Here is a 19,265-nt window from a genome sequence, read left to right as displayed (position 1 = left end):
AAAGTAACACATAAATAATTGTAAAATCTAACATGGTTGACACTTGCAATTACCTCACTCAACGCAGGCGAAAAGCATGCAAATCCTTCATCCAAATAAAAAACAATCAAAGAATATGAGAATATGTCAAGCCATGAACCTTTATAAAAAATAAATAAATAAGTAAATAAATAAGAATGACATGCTGCAAAATAACTAGAACACTCTTCAACATCACAACGTTGACCGATATCCCTTCGCCCACATTACATCATTATACATACTTGTACAAAGTTTGATTTAGATCCATTCCGCTGTGCCCAAGTTAGCACATTTTTACCTGACATGACCTCTGACCTTTGACCTCTTGATACCATAATTCAATCAGTTTTTTTTTTTTTGGGTGTACAACATTGAGGGTCGTGAAAGAGCTAACATTAATCGCATAAAAACAAACTGAAAAATAAAACATAAGATAAAGGGAGCAGGAGACAAGATGGGGAGAGAGAGGGAAGCACACAAATACAACAGCAGAGAACAGGGACAACGGAAGATCTGTGGGAGGGAGAGGGCTTGGAGAGAGGGGCATGGGAAGGGGGGTGGGAGGGGGTGGGCAAGGTAGAAAACACATGGACACTGCTAGGACTTCCAGGAAAGAAGTCGGTATTTCAATAAAGTGGATCTGGGGTGCATTAACGGGGGTAGAAAAGATCAAGGTTTTGGATGGAGAAGACAAGAGATGGTGGAGAACAGCTGTGTTGAAAACCTGGAGGGAGGAGTGGGATTGAAGAGAGTGAGGGAGTTTGTTCCAGAGGTGGGAGAAAAGAGGAATGAAGGAGTAAAGGTGAGCAGAGAGTCTTGATTTTGGCAGTTTAACCAGAAGAGGGTTGCTGGCAGATCTTGTGCGACCTGCAGGAATATTTGGGGGACAGAGCACAGACAGAGTTGGAGGAGCAAGGCTAGAGAGGAGTCGGTAGAAGACCGAAAGACCACCAACCTGCCTGCGGTGAGTGTTTCTGAAAGCTTTGGTTTCAACAGCGTGAAGACAAGCTTGGTGTGAGGCAGGAGCACCAGCCCAAAGGGGAGAGCAGTATTCCATCGAGCTGCGGATGAAAGCCTTGTATGTGGTGAGGAGCTCAGGTGTGCCAAGGAAGGACTTCGCACGACGGAGGATGCCCAGTCGGCGACTGGCTTTGGAGGCCAGCTTGGAAATGTGGTTTTCCCAGGAAACATCATGGCAGATAGTGAGACCCAAAAGCTTGAGCGACAGAACTTCTTGGAGAGGATTGTTGAGAAAGTAGATGGGAGGGTTGTCCAGTCGGTCTTTTCAGAGAGACATAGTGAGAGTGTGAAAGTTCATCTTTGCATCATATATACATATACTTATACCAAATTTGCTCAAAATCCCATCACTTGCTCACAAGTTGGCATGGCAACATAATTTTTAACTTAAGATGACCTAATGACCTCAGAGCATCACTTGCTCTGACCTTTGGCTTTTGACCTCGTGAACCCAAACATATAATCAGTTCATCTTTACCTCATTATATATACCTGCACCAAGTTTGACTAAGATCCCTTCGGCCGTTCTTAAGTTATCACCGTTCGTCGGCGGAGGCATAAAACACGGCAAAATATGTCCCTGATCATGAAATAAAACTTTTTTGTTCGTATGCAGCACAAGGCTGCGTGGTAACATCATACGCTGAGGACGTGGCTGTGCCGCTGATGCAATGCCTTCTGCTGGTTGGGGCATGAATGTGTAATTTGGTCATGGTGCCGGCAATAGCTCTCCGACTCTTTGTGAAGGATATCGTGGGATTTTTCACGTTCACCAACTCATGGCGGCAGACGGGATGCCCGTTTAACGCCCATCTGAGGGACGGCGCACACACTGATAAATGCCAAACACAGGGATGGTAGTTTATAGTTGGCCCGGTATTCAAACCCAGGCTAGACACATAAGAGGCGAGTGTGTGTACCTCCAGGACATCCTGTCAGCCTGAAATTAAAAAGCAGCATCGATTTAGGTTTGTTTTTGTTTTTTTCCACAGAAAGTATTCACAGAAAATAACTAGAGCGAAGTCGATGGCACATCATTTGTAAATTCCCATGCTCCAAACCTAAAAGAAAGTTGAAAGATGCAAAAAGTTCCACAAGGAATGTCAAATATCAAATTTTGAGTTTAAAACAAATCTTCTGTTTTGACCCCTGTGATCCTAAGTCTCTACTCCCGGAGCATGAACCAGGGGTCAAATAAAAAGACCCGTTGCATATTTCATGCATCCCGAAAATGTTGATTGCATACACAAAACTCATTTTAAAATGTTTTAAAATGCACCTGAAATTGCATTTTTTTGGTTTTTGACCCCACCCCAGGAAGCGAGGCCAAATGATACTGCTCTTTTAGCTTCTTGTCATGTGATGATCATAACTTCCAGGTTTGGTGAATTTCTGCACAACTGTTTGGGATATCTATCGAGTGACGGATGGACAGACGGATTGTGCCAATTACAATATCCGCCCTGTTTTTTTTCAAAAAGCACGGGGAAAAGGAGTGTGGTGCGCACATGCACAAGAAAGTGAGTGAATGAGAAAGATACAGAAATATGTTGTTGGTTGATGTTTTTATCATTTTTTGTGTACGCAGATGTGCACGCAGTACGCAGAGGTACTGCCTAATGTGTACGCAGAGGTATCAAATTTAAGTACCTCTGCGTACTTCTCAGCAACCGACTGTTGAAGTATGATATTTGTTTGAAAAACCATCAGTTTTATCAGACTTCTTTAGCAACTCCGATGCTGTGGAAAAACCATGGGTGGATGCGTGGACATACAGCAGAGATGCACAATTTGCTTGTAAGTTTGCAACTTTTTAAACTAAAAAGTCCAGCGGTAGGTGATCACCAAATTAGATATTTCATGGCTCATTATTTACTGATATACAACAACAGGCATTTGAAGGCCATTTTCCCTGCTAGAGCGGGGGCTAGCCTTGCGGTCCCCACAGTCCTCATTATTACTCCTGCCAGGGAGTAATGCATTCACTCGTGTCCGTGTGTGTGTGTGTGTGTGTGTGTTCGTGTGTTTGTGAACAAGATACCTGGAAAAGTTCTGAACGGATTTGGATGAAAGTTAGTGGGATGATTGCCCCTGGGATAAGGAGGAATTGATAAGTTTTTGGTGAAGCTCAGGATATTATTCCCGATCCAGGAATTCTTTGAAGGATTTTTTTACCATTGGAAGATAGGGCTCATTTTTTTTTAACATTATCTTCTATATATTCTATATTTAACATTGTGATATGAAAATAGTTTTCATATTTGTTGTAAATGTAGTTTAAACTCGTGGTTATGCGTTAGAGCGGTGTATTTTTTTTAGCAGCATCGTCTTCAATGTTCTTTTTTTTTCTAATAAAGACATATTCTGTCATTTTAAAACCACCAAAGTGTGTATTAGGTTTCCCCGTTTCATAAAATGTATCGTTTGATACGTATAATGCTTTAAAACTGGTTTTTTTTTTTTTTTTTTTTTTTTTTTTTTTACCTCAGAAGAGATATCAACATTTAGCTCAGCGAATGTCATTCGCGGTGTCAGTATTTGATGAACATATAAAGACTTAGTTCCAGATTTGTCAATCGCTGAGGTATATTAAACGAATAAAACAGATTTGGCAAAATTCCAACTTTTAAAAAAAAGTTCGCATATTCACCCAGGGTTGTTGGAGGCTGAAGAAGGAGAAACCTCACATGGGCTTCCCAGACCAAATAAATAATTCTGGTTCTGGCTCTGCGATTTTGAGGTTTATTACTCCCGCTAGGGAGTAACGCATTTGATCGTGTCCGTCCGTGTGTGTGTGTGTTCATGTGTTTGTGAACAAGATATGTGGAAAAGTTCTGAACGGATTTGGATGAAAGTTGGTGGGGATGATTGCCCTTGGGATAAGGAAGAATTGATTAGTTTTTGGTGAAGCTCAGGATATTATTCCGGATCCAGGAATTTTTTTTGGGAAAGATTTTTTTCTGTTTTACTGCATTAAAGCTTTTATTCTTATTCTTAAATGATGTTTTTCTCCTCTAATTCCGAGATATATCAAAATAAATTCTCAGACAGTTAGGGCTTACTTTCTTTTTCATTTATTGTTTTGGGGAGAGGGGATGTTAAACAAAACGTATTATTCCAACTTGACCCACGGCGGGAGTATGCGCTCTACTGAGTGGCGTTCTAGTTTACTGATATGCAACTATTTAAAGTTTCTCGCTGTTCTATTTCAGCAATCTATATATAATGTTGGGAAGTATGTTGTATGTCCGTTTCATCTACTACTCCGAGAGGATTTAACCAAGGAAGCTAAAACTTTCAGGGATTAATGAGGGCACCCTGAAGTTGTGCATGTGCAAGTTTTGTTTGACAAAATAATAATAATCACCCATCTCGGTATTTTCTTCCATTGGGAGGAAGAGAGGGGTGCAATTGGCATTATCCAAGCCACATAACCATGATGTATTATACATGCACAAAAGCAGCATGCATGATTTTGCTTCATAAACGTAACCTGGGTTATTTTTATTTTCAGAAGCAATTGAGGCAACTGTTTGTGGTTTTTTTTTTTTTGGTATACAAGATCGAGGCTCGTGAAAGAGCCAACATTAATCACACAAAAAGTCAAACCGACACATAAAACACAAAATAAGGGGAGCGGTAGACAAGATGGGGAGAGAGGGGGAAGTACACAAACACAACATTTGAGAGCAGGGACATCGAGAGAACTGAGGGAGGGAGAGGGCTTGGGGGGAGGTGGGCGAGGTATAAAACATATGGACACTGCAAGGACTTCCAGGAAAGAAGTTGGAATTTCAAAAAAGTGTATCTGGGGTGAATTAGCAGGGGTAGAAAAGATCAAGGTTTTGGATGGGGGAAGATAAGAGATGGTGGTGAACAGCTGTTTTAAAGACCTGGAGGGAGGAGTGGGATTGAAGGCAGTGGGGGAATTTGTTGCAGAGGTGGGAGAAAAGGGGAATGAAAGAGTGAAGGTGAGCAGAGAGCCTAGATTTTGGCAGTTTAACCATAAAAGGGTTGCTGGCAGATCTTGTGCGACCCTGAAGGAATATTTGGGGGACAGAGCACAGAGAGAGCTGGGGGAGCAAGGCCGGAGAGGAGTCAGTAGAAAACAGAAAGACCACCAACCTGCCTGTGGTGAGTGAGTGAAAGGCCCTCAGAGTTAGCTTCATCGCAGGAGATTCCAATGATTCTGAACCCGGCCCAGAGGGCGGAACAGTATTCCATTGAGCTGTGGATGAAAGCCTTGTATGACATGAGGAGCTCAGGTGTGCCAAGGAAGGACTTCGCACGACGGAGGATGCCCAGTCGGCGACTGGCTTTGGAGGCCAGCTTGGAAATGTGGTTTTCCCAAGAAAGATCATGGCAGATAGTGAGACCCAAAAGCTTGAGCGACAGAACTTCTTGGAGAGGATTGTTGAGAAAGTAGATGGGAGGGTTTTCCAGTCGGTCTTTTCGGAGAGACATAGTAAGAGTGTGAGATTTGTCAGGATTGAAAGACATGTTCCACTTGTTTGACCAGTCTGTGATTTTGTCCATGTCTGCAGAGAGTGAGGAGGCTGCAGACTGCCAATCTGAGGGATGAGGAATGGAGCGGCAGAGAGTGGAGTCATCAGCAAAGAGATAGAGAGGATTTTCCAGAGAGTCGGAGAGATCATTGACGAAGACCAGAAAAAGCACAGGGCCCAGAACACTACCTTGGGGAACTCCAGCCAGAACAGGAAGGGGAGATGAGAGAAATCTATTCAGGGCCACACGTTGACTACGACCAGAGAGGAAGTCCGCAAGCCATGCGTGGAGATTTCCATGGATACCATAGGAGGAGAGTTTGGTGAGCAGAGCTGGGTGCCAGACCATATCGAAGGCATGTGACATGTCAAGGGAGACAGCTCTGATTTCCTCTTTGGCATTGAGGACCTCCATCCATTGTTGAGACAGCAGAAGCAACATGTCCAGAGTAGAATGACCTGGTCTGAACCCACATTGATGATCGGAGATCAAGCCATTGGAGAAAAGGAAGGATTTGATATCCGAAGCAATGATGGATTCCATGACTTTGCTGATAATTGGGAGCAGGCTGATTGGTCTGTAGTTGGAAGGATCTGTTTTTGCCTATACACTGCCCAAATGAAGGGATGTGTCAGAAGAATATGTTGCATGCTTGGAACAAGATCACCGATATGGTGGGTACTCTGCTTGTATATACCCGCTGGGATACCCGGCATTGCCTGGTGCTGTTCTAATCCTGTTGGTATATTGAAGAAGCAAACGTTTTCTAACAAAAAATTGTTGAGCTCTAGAACACTTCCCTACACCCACGAGTCGGGGATCATTCAATATTACCATTCACATTACCAACAAAGGCATGGGCACTGTAGAGCTATGAAAGAAAATCCAGCCTTAAAAAAAAAAAAAAAAAAAAAAAAAAAAAAAACTAAAACATTCCACAGCACTCACTGATGAACCTCTGAAAGTTTGAAATCTGAGAAAAATGGCGACAGTCAGACAGACTGAAGTATTGATTGCATATACAAAGTTGAGGTTGTGTTTCAGACTTCTGCTGATTTTTGGGGGTTCTGGGGCCTGGGAGCCTTCAACCCCCCAAACCCTCCCACGGATACAAAATCGAAAAACCTACGACCGACCAATCCTGTGGACCATCAGGTAGGAGGCTTGCATCAGGTTCCAGAGCAATCGGCTGGTAAATAATGGACAAGTAGGGATCCGAAGTTTCAGGGGTATCCTCCCCCTCCCCTGAGGCCCCCATGATCCGAAGTAGAATAATACAAAAACAAAAAATAAAAGACTGAGCGATCCTGTGGACCATCGAGTCGAAGGCTTGTATGAGGTTCCAGAGCAATCGGTTGGTAAATAAGGTACGAGGAGGGATCCAAAGTTTGGAGGGAACCCACCCTGGGCGCCCCTATGATCTGAAATCGAAAACTTGAAGCCAGAGTGATTGTGTGGACTACTGTCTTGTATTCATGTGTCACTTTTCAGAACAACCAACCAGGTGATAAGGGAGGAGAAGCAAAAATAGCAAAAAGTGAATGGACTGACGGACGACCGGACGGACAGACATCCGGACATCACGACTCATTTTACAAGTTCATCTCTTTGAGAAACGAGTTGAGATGACCTAAAAATGTGCCCATAATTGCATTTTTTGGTATTTTGACCATTGCATTTTTTGGAGAAACATCTCTCATGGTACAGATTGAGCAATAGCGTATGTGGGTATGGATGTATGTATGTAACGGAAATAGCACAATCTGGTGATGTGTGCTAAATTTGTGGCGTTTCAGAACAAATTATCACTTTGTGGGAATACCACCACTTTAAATTGCCCACTGAAGTTGGAACGTCATGGTATTAATAATCATAAGGATAACCCGAAGGGAGCTGGTGCTTCTGGATAAAACAATGGCATTTAGTACCAAGGACGTGGCCATTACAGAAAGCTTCCATAAAATAAGATGTCTGAACTCTAAATTATTTATGATGTGAGAAAAAAAAAAAGGCTCAGATAATTAATCGACCAATTTTTGTTCAATACTTCATCACTTGCGCGCACTCGAGAACTATTCTGTAATGGCCATCCATCCTTTCTGGGAGGAAAAACAGGCATTACATCAGAAAGCTTTGGCGACCAGTTTGGAGATATGTTCTGCCCACGAGTGAGGCCAAGACCCATGCGAAGGGAATTTAAATGAAATCACATGTCACGGCTGTTGTTTGCAGTACTAAGGCTTCCGAGACTAGATACCCCCGCCTGATCCCTTGGTTGTAGTTTGCTGATCGTGTTGGATGGTTAGAACTGAAGCTTGACGTTCTTCACTCACAACGGTGGTGTGATCGAGCATTCTTCAGGAACAGAACAAGGTTGCACTTCTGTCTTCCAATTTACCAATATTGGGAAAACATCGGCCTCCAATTGAAGTATAGATCTAAGGCTTAACTGTTTTAATAGTTATCAGGGGATTAATATAATGGTGCACGCCATTCATTGTTGCAGCCAAGATAAAATTCATTGCTTTTAAAGCGACTACCAGCCAAGCCAGCTGGTAGCTGGAGGGGAAAGGAAAAAGGGAGGAAGGGAAAAGGGGAAAGGGGAGGAGGGGGGTTCATTAATTTTCTTGCTGGTATCGTCAGTTAATAAAGTCATTAGAAAATATCAGAAAGCAGTGATTCAACATTCAAAAGACTCACCTGTTGTTTTATGGACATAAACCTGCAATTACAGCGACAAGAGCTTTAATGACCAATGTTTGATAACTATCATTCGTTAACTGACCGCTGCCGAGATTAGTGGTCGCTATTCACAGGTAAATGGTAAGATCAAGGGACCAATATTTATGTACGCTGGTCATGTTACACTGGTGTTCTATGAGTAAAGGGTCTATAAACGTATAGGATGGAAGGGACTGCCAACAACGGTTGTTATGAGTTGGTCAGTGGTCACTCAATGCAAGTGGTCGTCAGCACAGGTTTGGCTTTGCATAAATACCGTAATGTTGTGCAGTGCAGTGTGTAAGTGGCAAAGAGCAACAATCAGCAAAAATGCAAGTACCGACCTCAAAACAGCCATACATCCGAACTCAAACGTTACTCACTCACCAATAGGGAGGTATCGTGGACTTCTCGCGTACAGCTTTCCCAGCGAGACCATCTTCTGGTGGAGAAGCTGCATGCGATCTGTTGCACTCATTCCTAAACTGCTTTGCAGCTCTAAGTGATAAAGATAATTAAAAACAACATAAACAGGACAGAATTAGGATCAAACATAAATGAGGAACAGGGCCAGAAGGTGAGAGATGGAAACTACGTTGGAAGTGCTTAAGTGGGATGAGAAGAGGAAGCCATTTTCTTTGAGTCCGTGCCAAAGTATGGCCTAAAGATCCTTTGTAGGATCAGGTGATTTAACCCTCGTCTGACTGTCGGTATTAACAATGCCAGATCTGAGGAATATGGACAACAGAACTCCAAGAACTTTCCACACATCTCATATTTACACAGACTATGGTTCAGAATAACATCATGAAAATTGCCTTATTTGACAACACAGTTATGGAGAAACACAATGGGAATAACGTAATTTACATAAACAAAATTAGAGCACAATGTGTAGAAAGACGTATTGAATACAACTTGGCTTCCACTACTTTGAAGAGCAAGGTGGAATATCTCAGCCAAAATGGTATGGACACCTGAACCTACCAGACAACCACAGATGTAGGTGTAGCTATGGTACTATTTACAAGGGTAGTGGTATGCGAGTGAATTTTCCACAGTGTATTGTTAGTATCCTTTGGCAGACGGAGGGAAACACGAACTCGTGCGATGCTGTATTTACAATATTAATATGTAATGCCAAAGATATTTAGACTCAAAAGCCAAGTATTTAAAAAGAAATATCAGGCCTGTTGAAGAGCTAAACTAGAGAGAAAAAAGAAGAATCACAAAATGAGAACAGCGTGGGAGACAACAAAACGAACATAATAATAGGAAATTAACTGCATGAGGAACTGTAGAAACTAAAAGGCACCCGGGGGAGAGCATACACTGATAGGCTGAACAGTTTTGTATCCCACTGATAAGCTGTATCGGGATCCAAACCAAAATCTGATCGGCTTGTTCTTGTCACCGAACCAACTCATCCGCCTAGTTTTGCCACAACGTGTCCACAACTTTTCGAAATATCATGCATGTCGTTTTTGGTCCCTGTTGTCATTACTTTTGTTATTAGAAGCAGCCTTGGAAAACACCACAATTAGCTGTCTATATACCTGAAAAAAGAGTTCGCCCAAGAAGGACAACCCCCTTTGGGAGGAGGACAAATGAGGGCACTACAAACCTCCGTCGTGTGACCCTCAGTCATCTTGTCCGGTATGGTTGAGATTGGATAAGTAATGACCAAATGCATCGCGGTCAGACAGACAGACACCAAATTGCGTATTTTAGTACGATTATGATCAAAGGGGAAGGCAGAAATTTGGGCAAAACGAAAAACAAACTAGAGAGTTCATTTTTATCCTGTGGCGTGTTCAAGTATATACTTCAATGTTAATAAAATAATGATTTGAGTCAGAGTTTAGGAGACGTGGGCTTTATTGATCACCATAGAATGCAGTGCCAATTCGGGCTTCTTTGCCTCTTCTTCACCCTGACACTCAACTCTCTCACATGCCACGCCCTCTCATGCTATATATCGATGTATAGCATGGTTATTGGATTTATTATAAAGAGGATTTGTGTTCTACAGTGGTGAAGTATATAATTAAATTTAAATAACAGTTCAGAGGGGTATAAATAAATTATTTCTGGGTTTTACCCAGAGCCTGGCGTTGGCTTAGCGGTTTGGGTGCCGGCTTGGGATCCGAGGATCCTGGGTTCGAATCCCGGTCGATCGCTGAATTAACACCAGGGGGGGTGACTCAGCCCGTCAACCTTCTGAGGTCGGCAAATTGAGAACCAGTTCACTGGTAATTCCCTGTGTGTCGCAAGAGGCAACCAACAGGGTTGGCGGCAGGAAGGGCATCCGGCCATAAAACATTGCTTCAAAAAGGGGACCACGGTGCCCGAAAAAGGCCAACCCCTGCTCTGCTGGGAAAAATGGCCTCTAAAGGTGGTATGTATGTATGTATGTGTATGTATATATGTATATGTATATATATATATGTATATATATATATATATATATATATATATATATATATATATATATATATATATATATATATATATATATATATATATATACAGTCATCCCTCGCTATATCGCGGTTCACTTTTCGCGGCTTCGGTACATCGCGGGTTTTTCTCGCTAGTATATGTAAAATTATATCGCCGATTTTTCGCTATATCGCGGGATTTTGCGGTATAAATGTATTTTTATATACTATTATTTTAAATATTTTTGTGGTAAAATAAGCATTTTCTAGCCTAAAAAATTAAAAAACGTAAAGAAATAAGAAAAATACAGTAATTAAAACATATTACAAGAAATAAAATACTGTACATAGTGTACAGTAGAAGGGTAGACAAAGAGGTCGTGCGTATGGAAAACGCAGATGCGGCAGCTTCCACTTGCGCTAGTTACCCACGTAATGGGTAACTGTAACGCTCTTTCTGGCTGTGCAGTACATTCATCATCGTCATCACCTTCATCGTCATCAGTACTGCACAGCTAATTCATCATCATCTTCATCACGCAAGTTGTAGTATTGAAGAGCCGGGGCTCTTGCTTGATACGGACGAAATGACGGGCAAGACACAAACTCGTCCGAGAAGATATTTATTCTCAAAACCAACTCGGGAACACTGAAAAGCCCGTTTATCGGGCTGCACTATAAAGCACAACCAGAAACCGAAAGCCACGCCTCTCAAGCGTGGCGTGCTTCGGTGGTCACGTGATCAACAGGTGTAGCTGATTATACCCGCAAAGCGCGGCACGCTTTAGCGGTCACGTGACCAGCCACTCTCGCGCCGGGGATCCCCGCCGGTGACGTCACCGGCTGGAGCAAGGAGATTCTGATGCTGGTCTTGCTTGGGGGACCCATGGGTAGCTACAGTATCTTCAATGGTGAGTACCCATTAGAATTTTATATGTTGTTAAAATTACGTATGTTTAAGAGTGTAAAAAGTGTTTAAGAGTATAGGAAGTGTTTATAACAGTATGGGAAAGGTTAATAAGAGTGTGGGGAGGGTCATAAAGCTTTAAAATATATATAAATAATAAAATAAAAATATGGTCGCTACTTCGCGGATTTTCGTCTATCGCGGGGGGTTCTGGAACGTAACCCCCGCGATAAACGAGGGATCACTGTATATATATATATATATATATATATATATATATATATATATATATACAGTAATACCCCGGCCTACGTCATTAATTGGTTCCATAAGCCGTGACGTAACTCGGTTTTTGACGTAAGCCGGGCGTAATGCCTTTTAGCACTTTCACGAGCCTCGATCTTGTATCCAAAAAAAAACAAAACAAAAAAACCTTAAAATGAAGACAAACACCTGAAGACAAAAACTAGACAAACTAGAGTAAATAACTCGTGAAAGTATATAACTATCGCTAAACCTTAAAGAACACTAAAAACACATTTTAGTCATATTTTTTAATGAGTAATGAACACAATTAATAAATGAATTTGTAAAGAATAATAAATAAAATTAATAAGTATGTTATTCACCTTAAACATGGCGTCTCTTCTGAACACAAACACACATTTTAGCAGTCTTATCCGGCGGCGCTTTTTCAGTGACGTATGCGAGAATACGTTCCCTATCATGAATGATGGTCGATACCTTCGACCGTGGCAGCCCTAAGGCATAGACCTTATCGCGAATCGGTAAATATCAACAGAGGGTGCTCCACCGCAAAGCCTGATGGGATCGAAAAGGGGGCAAAGGTAAACACGAACCCAGAAGAGGAAGCGTCTGTCTACGATCGACGCTGTGTTTACGGAAAGGAAGATGGTTAATGTGAAAGAAATTCAGCGTTTTTTGGCATTAAAATCCAGCGATTTAAAGAAATATTTGAGGGAAAGGGGGGTTCCCATTGGAGAAGAGAAACAACCTGCTTATGCAAGAACAGTTCCTGAATGTTGAAACCTCGATCGGCCATACAAATATCGCCGGGCTGGAACTTGTCTACAATGTTCGTCATCTTTACAATTTTTTTGTCCAACGTGTTTCCTCCTGTAGGTTTGGAAATGTATGAAATTGTTCCGCTAGGTGTAATACCAAACAAGGCACTTGAGAGTAGATCTTGACTTATATTGGCTGTACACTTGCGAACAAAACTTGCAGCGACCGCCGGCGGCGCTATTGCCCCTTTCCGATCCCATGACGCATTGCGGTTCCGATTCGCGATAAGGCCTATGCGCTATCACCGACACTTTTTCACCTTTTAATCAGATTTAACTTATCTTCCATCGTAACCACATTACGCTTGGAAACACTAGCATTATCCTTCTTAGGACCCATGGCTAACACAGACACAGTAAAGGAATACTGTACGTCGCCTCTGTTTTGAATGAGAACCAGCAACTGCGCGTACGTACAGATTACTGCACGTACATTTTTATATATTTTTAATGTGCTTTTTATTGTATTTTAAATTGTTTTTTAGCTTCTCTTATTGTTAATTTATGTACTATTTTATTTATTTTAAATATATTTTTAAGGATTTTTTTTTTTTCACGTCCGTAGGAGTGGCGTAAAGTCGCACATAATGACGTTCGCTGAACTGAAACTTACTCTAGAAGAGTGGCGTAAAGTCGGATTTGACGTAGGTCGAAATGGCGTAAAACGGGGTATGACTATATATATATATATATATATATATATATATATATATATATATATATATATATATATATATATATATATATATATATATATATATATATATAGTGGAACCTTGACTTACGAGTTTAATTCGTTCTGTGACCGAGCTCGTAACTCAAATTGCTCGTTTCTCAAATCAAATTTCCCCATTAAAATGCATTGAAATGCTATTAATCCGTTCCAGCCCCCAAAAAACCACACCAATTTTTTTTGTTACGTGTTTTTAAATAAGAAAAATGTACTTTATAAATAACAAATAATGTATAAACAAGCACGACCTCGTATATACTGTACATAATAAAAGACAATGTAAAGAAATAAACTGGTTTTATTAAGTGTATTTACCTTGAAGATCAGACGAAGATGCTGGCGGAGGTGGAGGGGATAACTTTTGCCTTTTTCGCCACACTTTCCTCGCTTTCACTCGCAGGGCGTTTCACAGTGAAAGTTTCACTCACTTTCTTAGGACCCATGGTTAAAACTAAGAAATTTTCCAAAATAACCAAAATGCGAAAACAAAAATGCAGCGATATACGGCAGAGATACTGTACTTGCACGGCAAGATAACCACGTGACAGGAACCCACCTGGTGGCGGCTGGCGTAAACTCAAAATAACCAACATGCGAAAACAAAAATGCAGCGATATACGGCAGAGATACTGTACTTGCACGGCAAGATAACCACGTGACCGGAACCCACCTGGTGGCGGCTGCCGTAAACTCAAAATAACCAACATGCGAAAACAAAAATGCAGCGATATACGGCAGAGATACTGTACTTGCACGGCAAGATAACCACGTGACCGGAACCCACCTGGTGGCGGCTGGCGTAAACTCAAAATAACCAACATGCGAAAACAAAAATGCAGCGATATACGGCAGAGATACTGTACTTGCACGGCAAGATAACCACGTGACCGGAACCCACCTGGTGGCGGCTGGCGTAAACTCAAAATAAACAACATGCGAAAACAAAAATGCAGCGATATACGGCAGAGATACTGTACTTGCACGGCAAGATAACCACGTGACCAGAACCCACCTGGTGGCGGCTGGCGTAAACTCAAAATAACCAACATGCGAAAACAAAAATGCAGCGATATACGGCAGAGATACTGTACTTGCACGGCAAGATAACCACGTGACCGGAACCCACCTGGTGGCGGCTGGCGTAAACTCAAAATAACCAACATGCGAAAACAAAAATGCAGCGATATACGGCAGAGATACTTGCACGGCAAGATAACCACGTGACCGGAACCCACCTAGTGGCGGCTGGCGTAAACTCAAAATAACCAACATGCGAAAACAAAAATGCAGCGATATACGGCAGAGATACTTGCACGGAAAGATAACCACGTGACCGGAACCCACCTGGTGGGGGTGGCGAAAGCTCGTAACTCAGATCTCGGCTCGCATCTCAAAGCAATAAACTGCCCGAGCGACGGCTCGTATCTCGAAAAACTCGTAAGTTGGGGCACTCGTAAGTCAAGGTTCCACTGTGTATGTATATATATATATATATATATATATATATATATATATATATATATATATATATACGTATATATATTATGGATATGAGAATTGTGTTTAATAGTTGTAAAATATCACCCTCCTTCCTCCATTTGTTGTGTATAAAGGTCAAAGGTCGTTCCCGTAGTTATTCCATATACAATCACGTAGCCAATCATAGATTTCTTTTGTTCAGTAGTTATCTCCTTATTATGTGTATTAGGTTAAGGTTCTGTCTTCCATTAATTAATACTGCATTGCACCGAAGTGGAATAAGGTAGATTCCCTTCACATTCCCCTTTTGTCAGCTATTTCCAACTGCATTCGCCGCTGGTGCTTTGTGGTTTTCGCCGCAAAACACCACCATTGAACATGCGGTCAGATCGGAGAAGGGGAGGAGCGGCCGAATCCAGGGCGTTGGCCGCCGATCGTCATCAAAGGTGGAGCGAAAGAGCCCGTGCCAGCCAACCGGCACTGCAGTGAGCGGCCCGGTAGGCGTGTCCTGGAGGCCGGCGGCTTGATCGCCCGAGGCGCAATAAAAGCGCGCGCGGAAGCGTTTGGGAGGGTGAGAGTGAGAGTCGGAGAGAGAGCATCCAGGCGGTCAAGTGCTGCGGTGAAGAGAGAGAGAGAGAGAGAGAGAGAGAGACGCGGCAGACCAGGCCAGAGGCAGTACCACGAGCAGTACCACGCAGCTTTGACTCCACCAAGCAGCTTCGACTCCACCAAGCAGCGTTGGCTCCACCAGGCAGCTTTGACTCAACCGGCGGAGCTCGTCCCACGGCAGCTTGGGCATTGATGGCGGTGCCGACCGTGGCCGCGGAGGAACGGAGCTGCCGCTCCCGGCCCGACCATGACCCAGTTCCCGTGGACCTTCCTCCCCCTCCAGCTATCCACCTCCAGCATTCGTTCCTGCCATCATCCCTCGTGTAAGTGTGCTCGTTGTCTGTCTTTGTCTTGTCCTTGGGGTTAAGTAAGACTGTAATATATAAGCTAATAATTGCACTGTGTCTTCTCTTTCTGTCTTTATTTTCTTATTCTTCCTTGGTTTCTTTGATTGTGTAAATAGTAATTAGTAAATAAATTATATTCGTATTTCCTACCTTGGTTCTTTTTCTTCTTCTTGACATCCGTTCGTCTTTGTCTTTTCCCCATTGAAAACCTGTGGCACGATTTGGCCAACGTTTCGGAATCGGGTTAGTTTCTGCTAATAGTTCGTGCCGCGGCTGCCATCCGCTCGGCAAATTAACATCTTATCCGCGGTCGCGAACGGGGTTGCGCATTCGCCTTTTAGGAGGGGCCTGTGCAGCGTCAGGGACCACGTCGGTCAGTCACGGACGAGGGGATTAATCCCCCCTCTAAGGGGAACAGAGGCCGACGTTGGGTTCCGTAACATTTGGTGTCGGGAGCGAGATTCGGACCTGAAGCGCGATTAGCGCGCTCAAATTACGAGTGGCCCAAAATTTTATTTTATAAAATCCTAAATTGAAAATCGTGCCATGGATGGTCAAGGCGATCGGGTGCCGGTGGGGGAGATAGAAGGGTTAGAGTCGACCCAGGACCCCAGGGAAATGTATGTGGGGGAAATGGAGGAGAGCAATGGTGAAGTGGTTGGGGGGGGGGGGGGGGGGCTTCAGGTGCACAAGATGGCGCCCTCGCGCACGTGGTTGAGTTGACACAAAATGGCGGCGCTTCGCACGTGGTCGCAGCAGCCGAGCCCGAGATGCCAGAGTACATGAAAATAATTATGATGCAAATAATGGCCAAGTTCGACACCCAAAAGGAAGAAACGAGTGCTCAGGGTGAGCAATTGAGGGGCCAAATGGGGGCAATGAGGGACGAAGCGAGGGGTACTAGTGAGCAATTAAGACGGGTTAAACAATATGGGAAATAAATTGGAGGGGTTAGACAATAAATTGGAGGGGTTAGACAATAAATTTGAGGGGTTAGACAATAAATTTGAGGGGTTAGACAATAGATTTGAGGGGTTAGACAATAAATTTGAGGGGTTGGACAACGGGATAAAAGGGGTGAAGAATGGGTTAACGGGGTTAGAAAACACAATGGACGGCAAATTGAGGGAAATAGGGGAACAATCCGCCCGGGAAATTAAACGAATGGGAGAACAAATAGAGGCGGTGAAAATCGGGTTAGAAACTAAATTGGATGCTCAAAGTAAGGAATTGGACCAGATGAGGGCAGCCTCTACTAAAGAGATGGGAGAAATGGGGGAGGAGATTAGACGAGGTGTAAGCGAGGAGTTTGCAGGGGTACGCGAGGAGGTAAAGAGAGGTGAGGAGCGTATGGAGAAATAGGTGAGGAATAATACGGCTAGGTTACAGGGGGGCATAGCGGATCTAACGAGGTGAGTGGAGCAGCTGACAGTGGGACAAAGGGAGTTGAAGGAACAGGTACAAAAGAATACGGCTGTGATAGAGGGGTTGAAGGCGACCCAGAAGGAATTAAAGAGGGACGTAGCAGTCATAAGGAAGGAGTGTCAGATGGTACATGAGGGACTGACCACGAGGTTGAACGAGGTGACAGAGGCAGTGGAGACGAAGGACCGGGAGGTGAGGACACATATAGAAACGGTCAAGGTGGCATTAGAGGAAGAGATTGAGGGGGCGCACCGGGAAATGAAGGAGGTAAAGGAGAAATTAGAGGAAGTGAAAGAGGGGGTGAGTGAAATTAAAAAGAGACGGAGGGAAACTAAGGAGATAAAGGAGGAAGTCATGGAATATGTGCAAGGTCTGTGCTCAAATCGTGGTGATGTGCTTGCTAACCAAATAAAGAGTTTGCAGGTGGCGGAGGAGGAGCGACGACGAAGTGCCGAGGTGAGTGGCGATATACTCGGAAATGTATATGGTGTGAGGGGAGATTCAGTCGGCTTGGGGGGTGGTGCAGACTCGGGTGTTCGTGAGAGGCCGCGGGTGAGGTGTGCGACAGGTACGGAGTGTGAAGGAGGAGATGTGCGAGGATGTCCGACTATGGAGTGTGTGAGGAAAAAGTGCGCGCACAGTGCGGAGGGGCACAAGGAAGCGCGTGATGGGGAGTGTTACAGGGGAAGTAACGAAAGAATGCACACCTGTGGTGAGTGTTACGGAGGGTGTAACGGGAGAGTGTGTGCAAGAGGATGCGCGAGAAAGGTGTGTAACAGAAGAGTGTATGATAACAGAGTGCGTTGTCAAGAGTAAGGGTGAATACGCGACCGAGTGTGGTGGTGAGAGTGAGAGTGACACGAAGCACGAGTTGGTTGTGGCAGGTGAAAGGGGATGTACACCTGGAATGGAAGGATGCACACCTGGAGTGGTCGAGCGCGTGTGGGAATGCACACTGGAGTTAGTAGTGAGGCACGTGATTGGGTGTGTGGGTGAGTGCACACCCGTGGTTGTCACAGAGGATGTGACCGAGGCGTGGGCACGAAGGTGTGTTGGTGAGGTGTACGAACGACGAGTGTGTGTCAAGGTGTGCGGTGGTCAGGTGTGTGACAAAGTCTGTGAGCGGAATGAGTGTACCTGGGTGTGTAAGAGAAGGTGCAATGACGGAGAGCATGGAGACAGCTGGATGTGTGAGCAAGGAACGGAACGCGGGGTGTAAGCATGAAAGTGGAGCATCGACGTTAACCGGGTTAGCGGTTAGATCGATGTTTAGCCGAAGCGGGCCCGCGGTTCGTGCCGGGCGTTGTGCGCCGCAGGAACCAGGGGGGATCGTAACCGCGGCGGTTTCGAAAGAACCGCCGTGCGGGATCCACGCCGGGCCGCGCTCTGAACGGCCGCGTCCGTGCTCCGCTAGGCAGAACGGGCGGCCCGGTAAGAAGGGTCGGGACGGCGACCCCTTTTGGTTGCGGCGTTCCGGCAGGGCGAGATCGGGTCATCAGGCGGGAGACCGAAAGGCTCCGCGCCGAGGTGGACCTTGGGATCTCGGCCTGGGCGAACCCCCTTCCCTGCACCGAATGCCGGACGGATCCAACCGCCGGCACCGAACAACCCGCATTCATTGCTCGGCTTTGCGAAGCCGAGCTTTGGAGATGAATTGGCGCACCGAGAGGCTCCAGTGAGTAGACTGTGATGATGATAGTGTTTTGGACTCGAAATTGAGATAGAAAAATTTGTGATTGGCAGATTGATGATTGGCAGATGATTGGCAAATTTTTGATTGGCTAAAATTGGATGGGCCAAATTGACAGTGAGAGATACCCGTTGTGGTGGGATGGCAACTCTGCCATCTCGCACACTGACGGGGGCACATGAGCAATAGCTATGGGGTTTGGCAGTGAAAACTAGCCCGGGAGGGTTAGGATAATGTGTAGGGATCTAGAGAAGATTGACCATATGTAACGGTAAGGTTAA

At 44.2% G+C, this 19,265-nt stretch overlaps 1 protein-coding gene across 4 annotated transcripts in view; it reads right to left on the bottom strand.

Moving 5' to 3' along the window:
- NUP155 (nucleoporin 155) overlaps positions 1-19,265 on the bottom strand; it is a 387,607-nt gene that overhangs the window by 20,123 nt on the left and 348,219 nt on the right. For all 4 annotated transcript variants that reach the window (XM_078769705.1, XM_078769706.1, XM_068096685.2 and 1 more), the window contains one exon: positions 8,656-8,766. In XM_078769705.1, coding sequence (XP_078625831.1) covers positions 8,656-8,766 — 111 coding nt within the window. The remainder of the gene's footprint in view (positions 1-8,655; positions 8,767-19,265) is intronic.

This window comes from Myxine glutinosa, chromosome 1 (genome assembly GCF_964187855.1).
Source record: "Myxine glutinosa chromosome 1, kmMyxGlut1.1, whole genome shotgun sequence".
NCBI classification, from domain to species: Eukaryota; Metazoa; Chordata; class Myxini; order Myxiniformes; family Myxinidae; genus Myxine; species Myxine glutinosa.
This window is presented reverse-complemented; position numbering and strand designations above follow the sequence as displayed.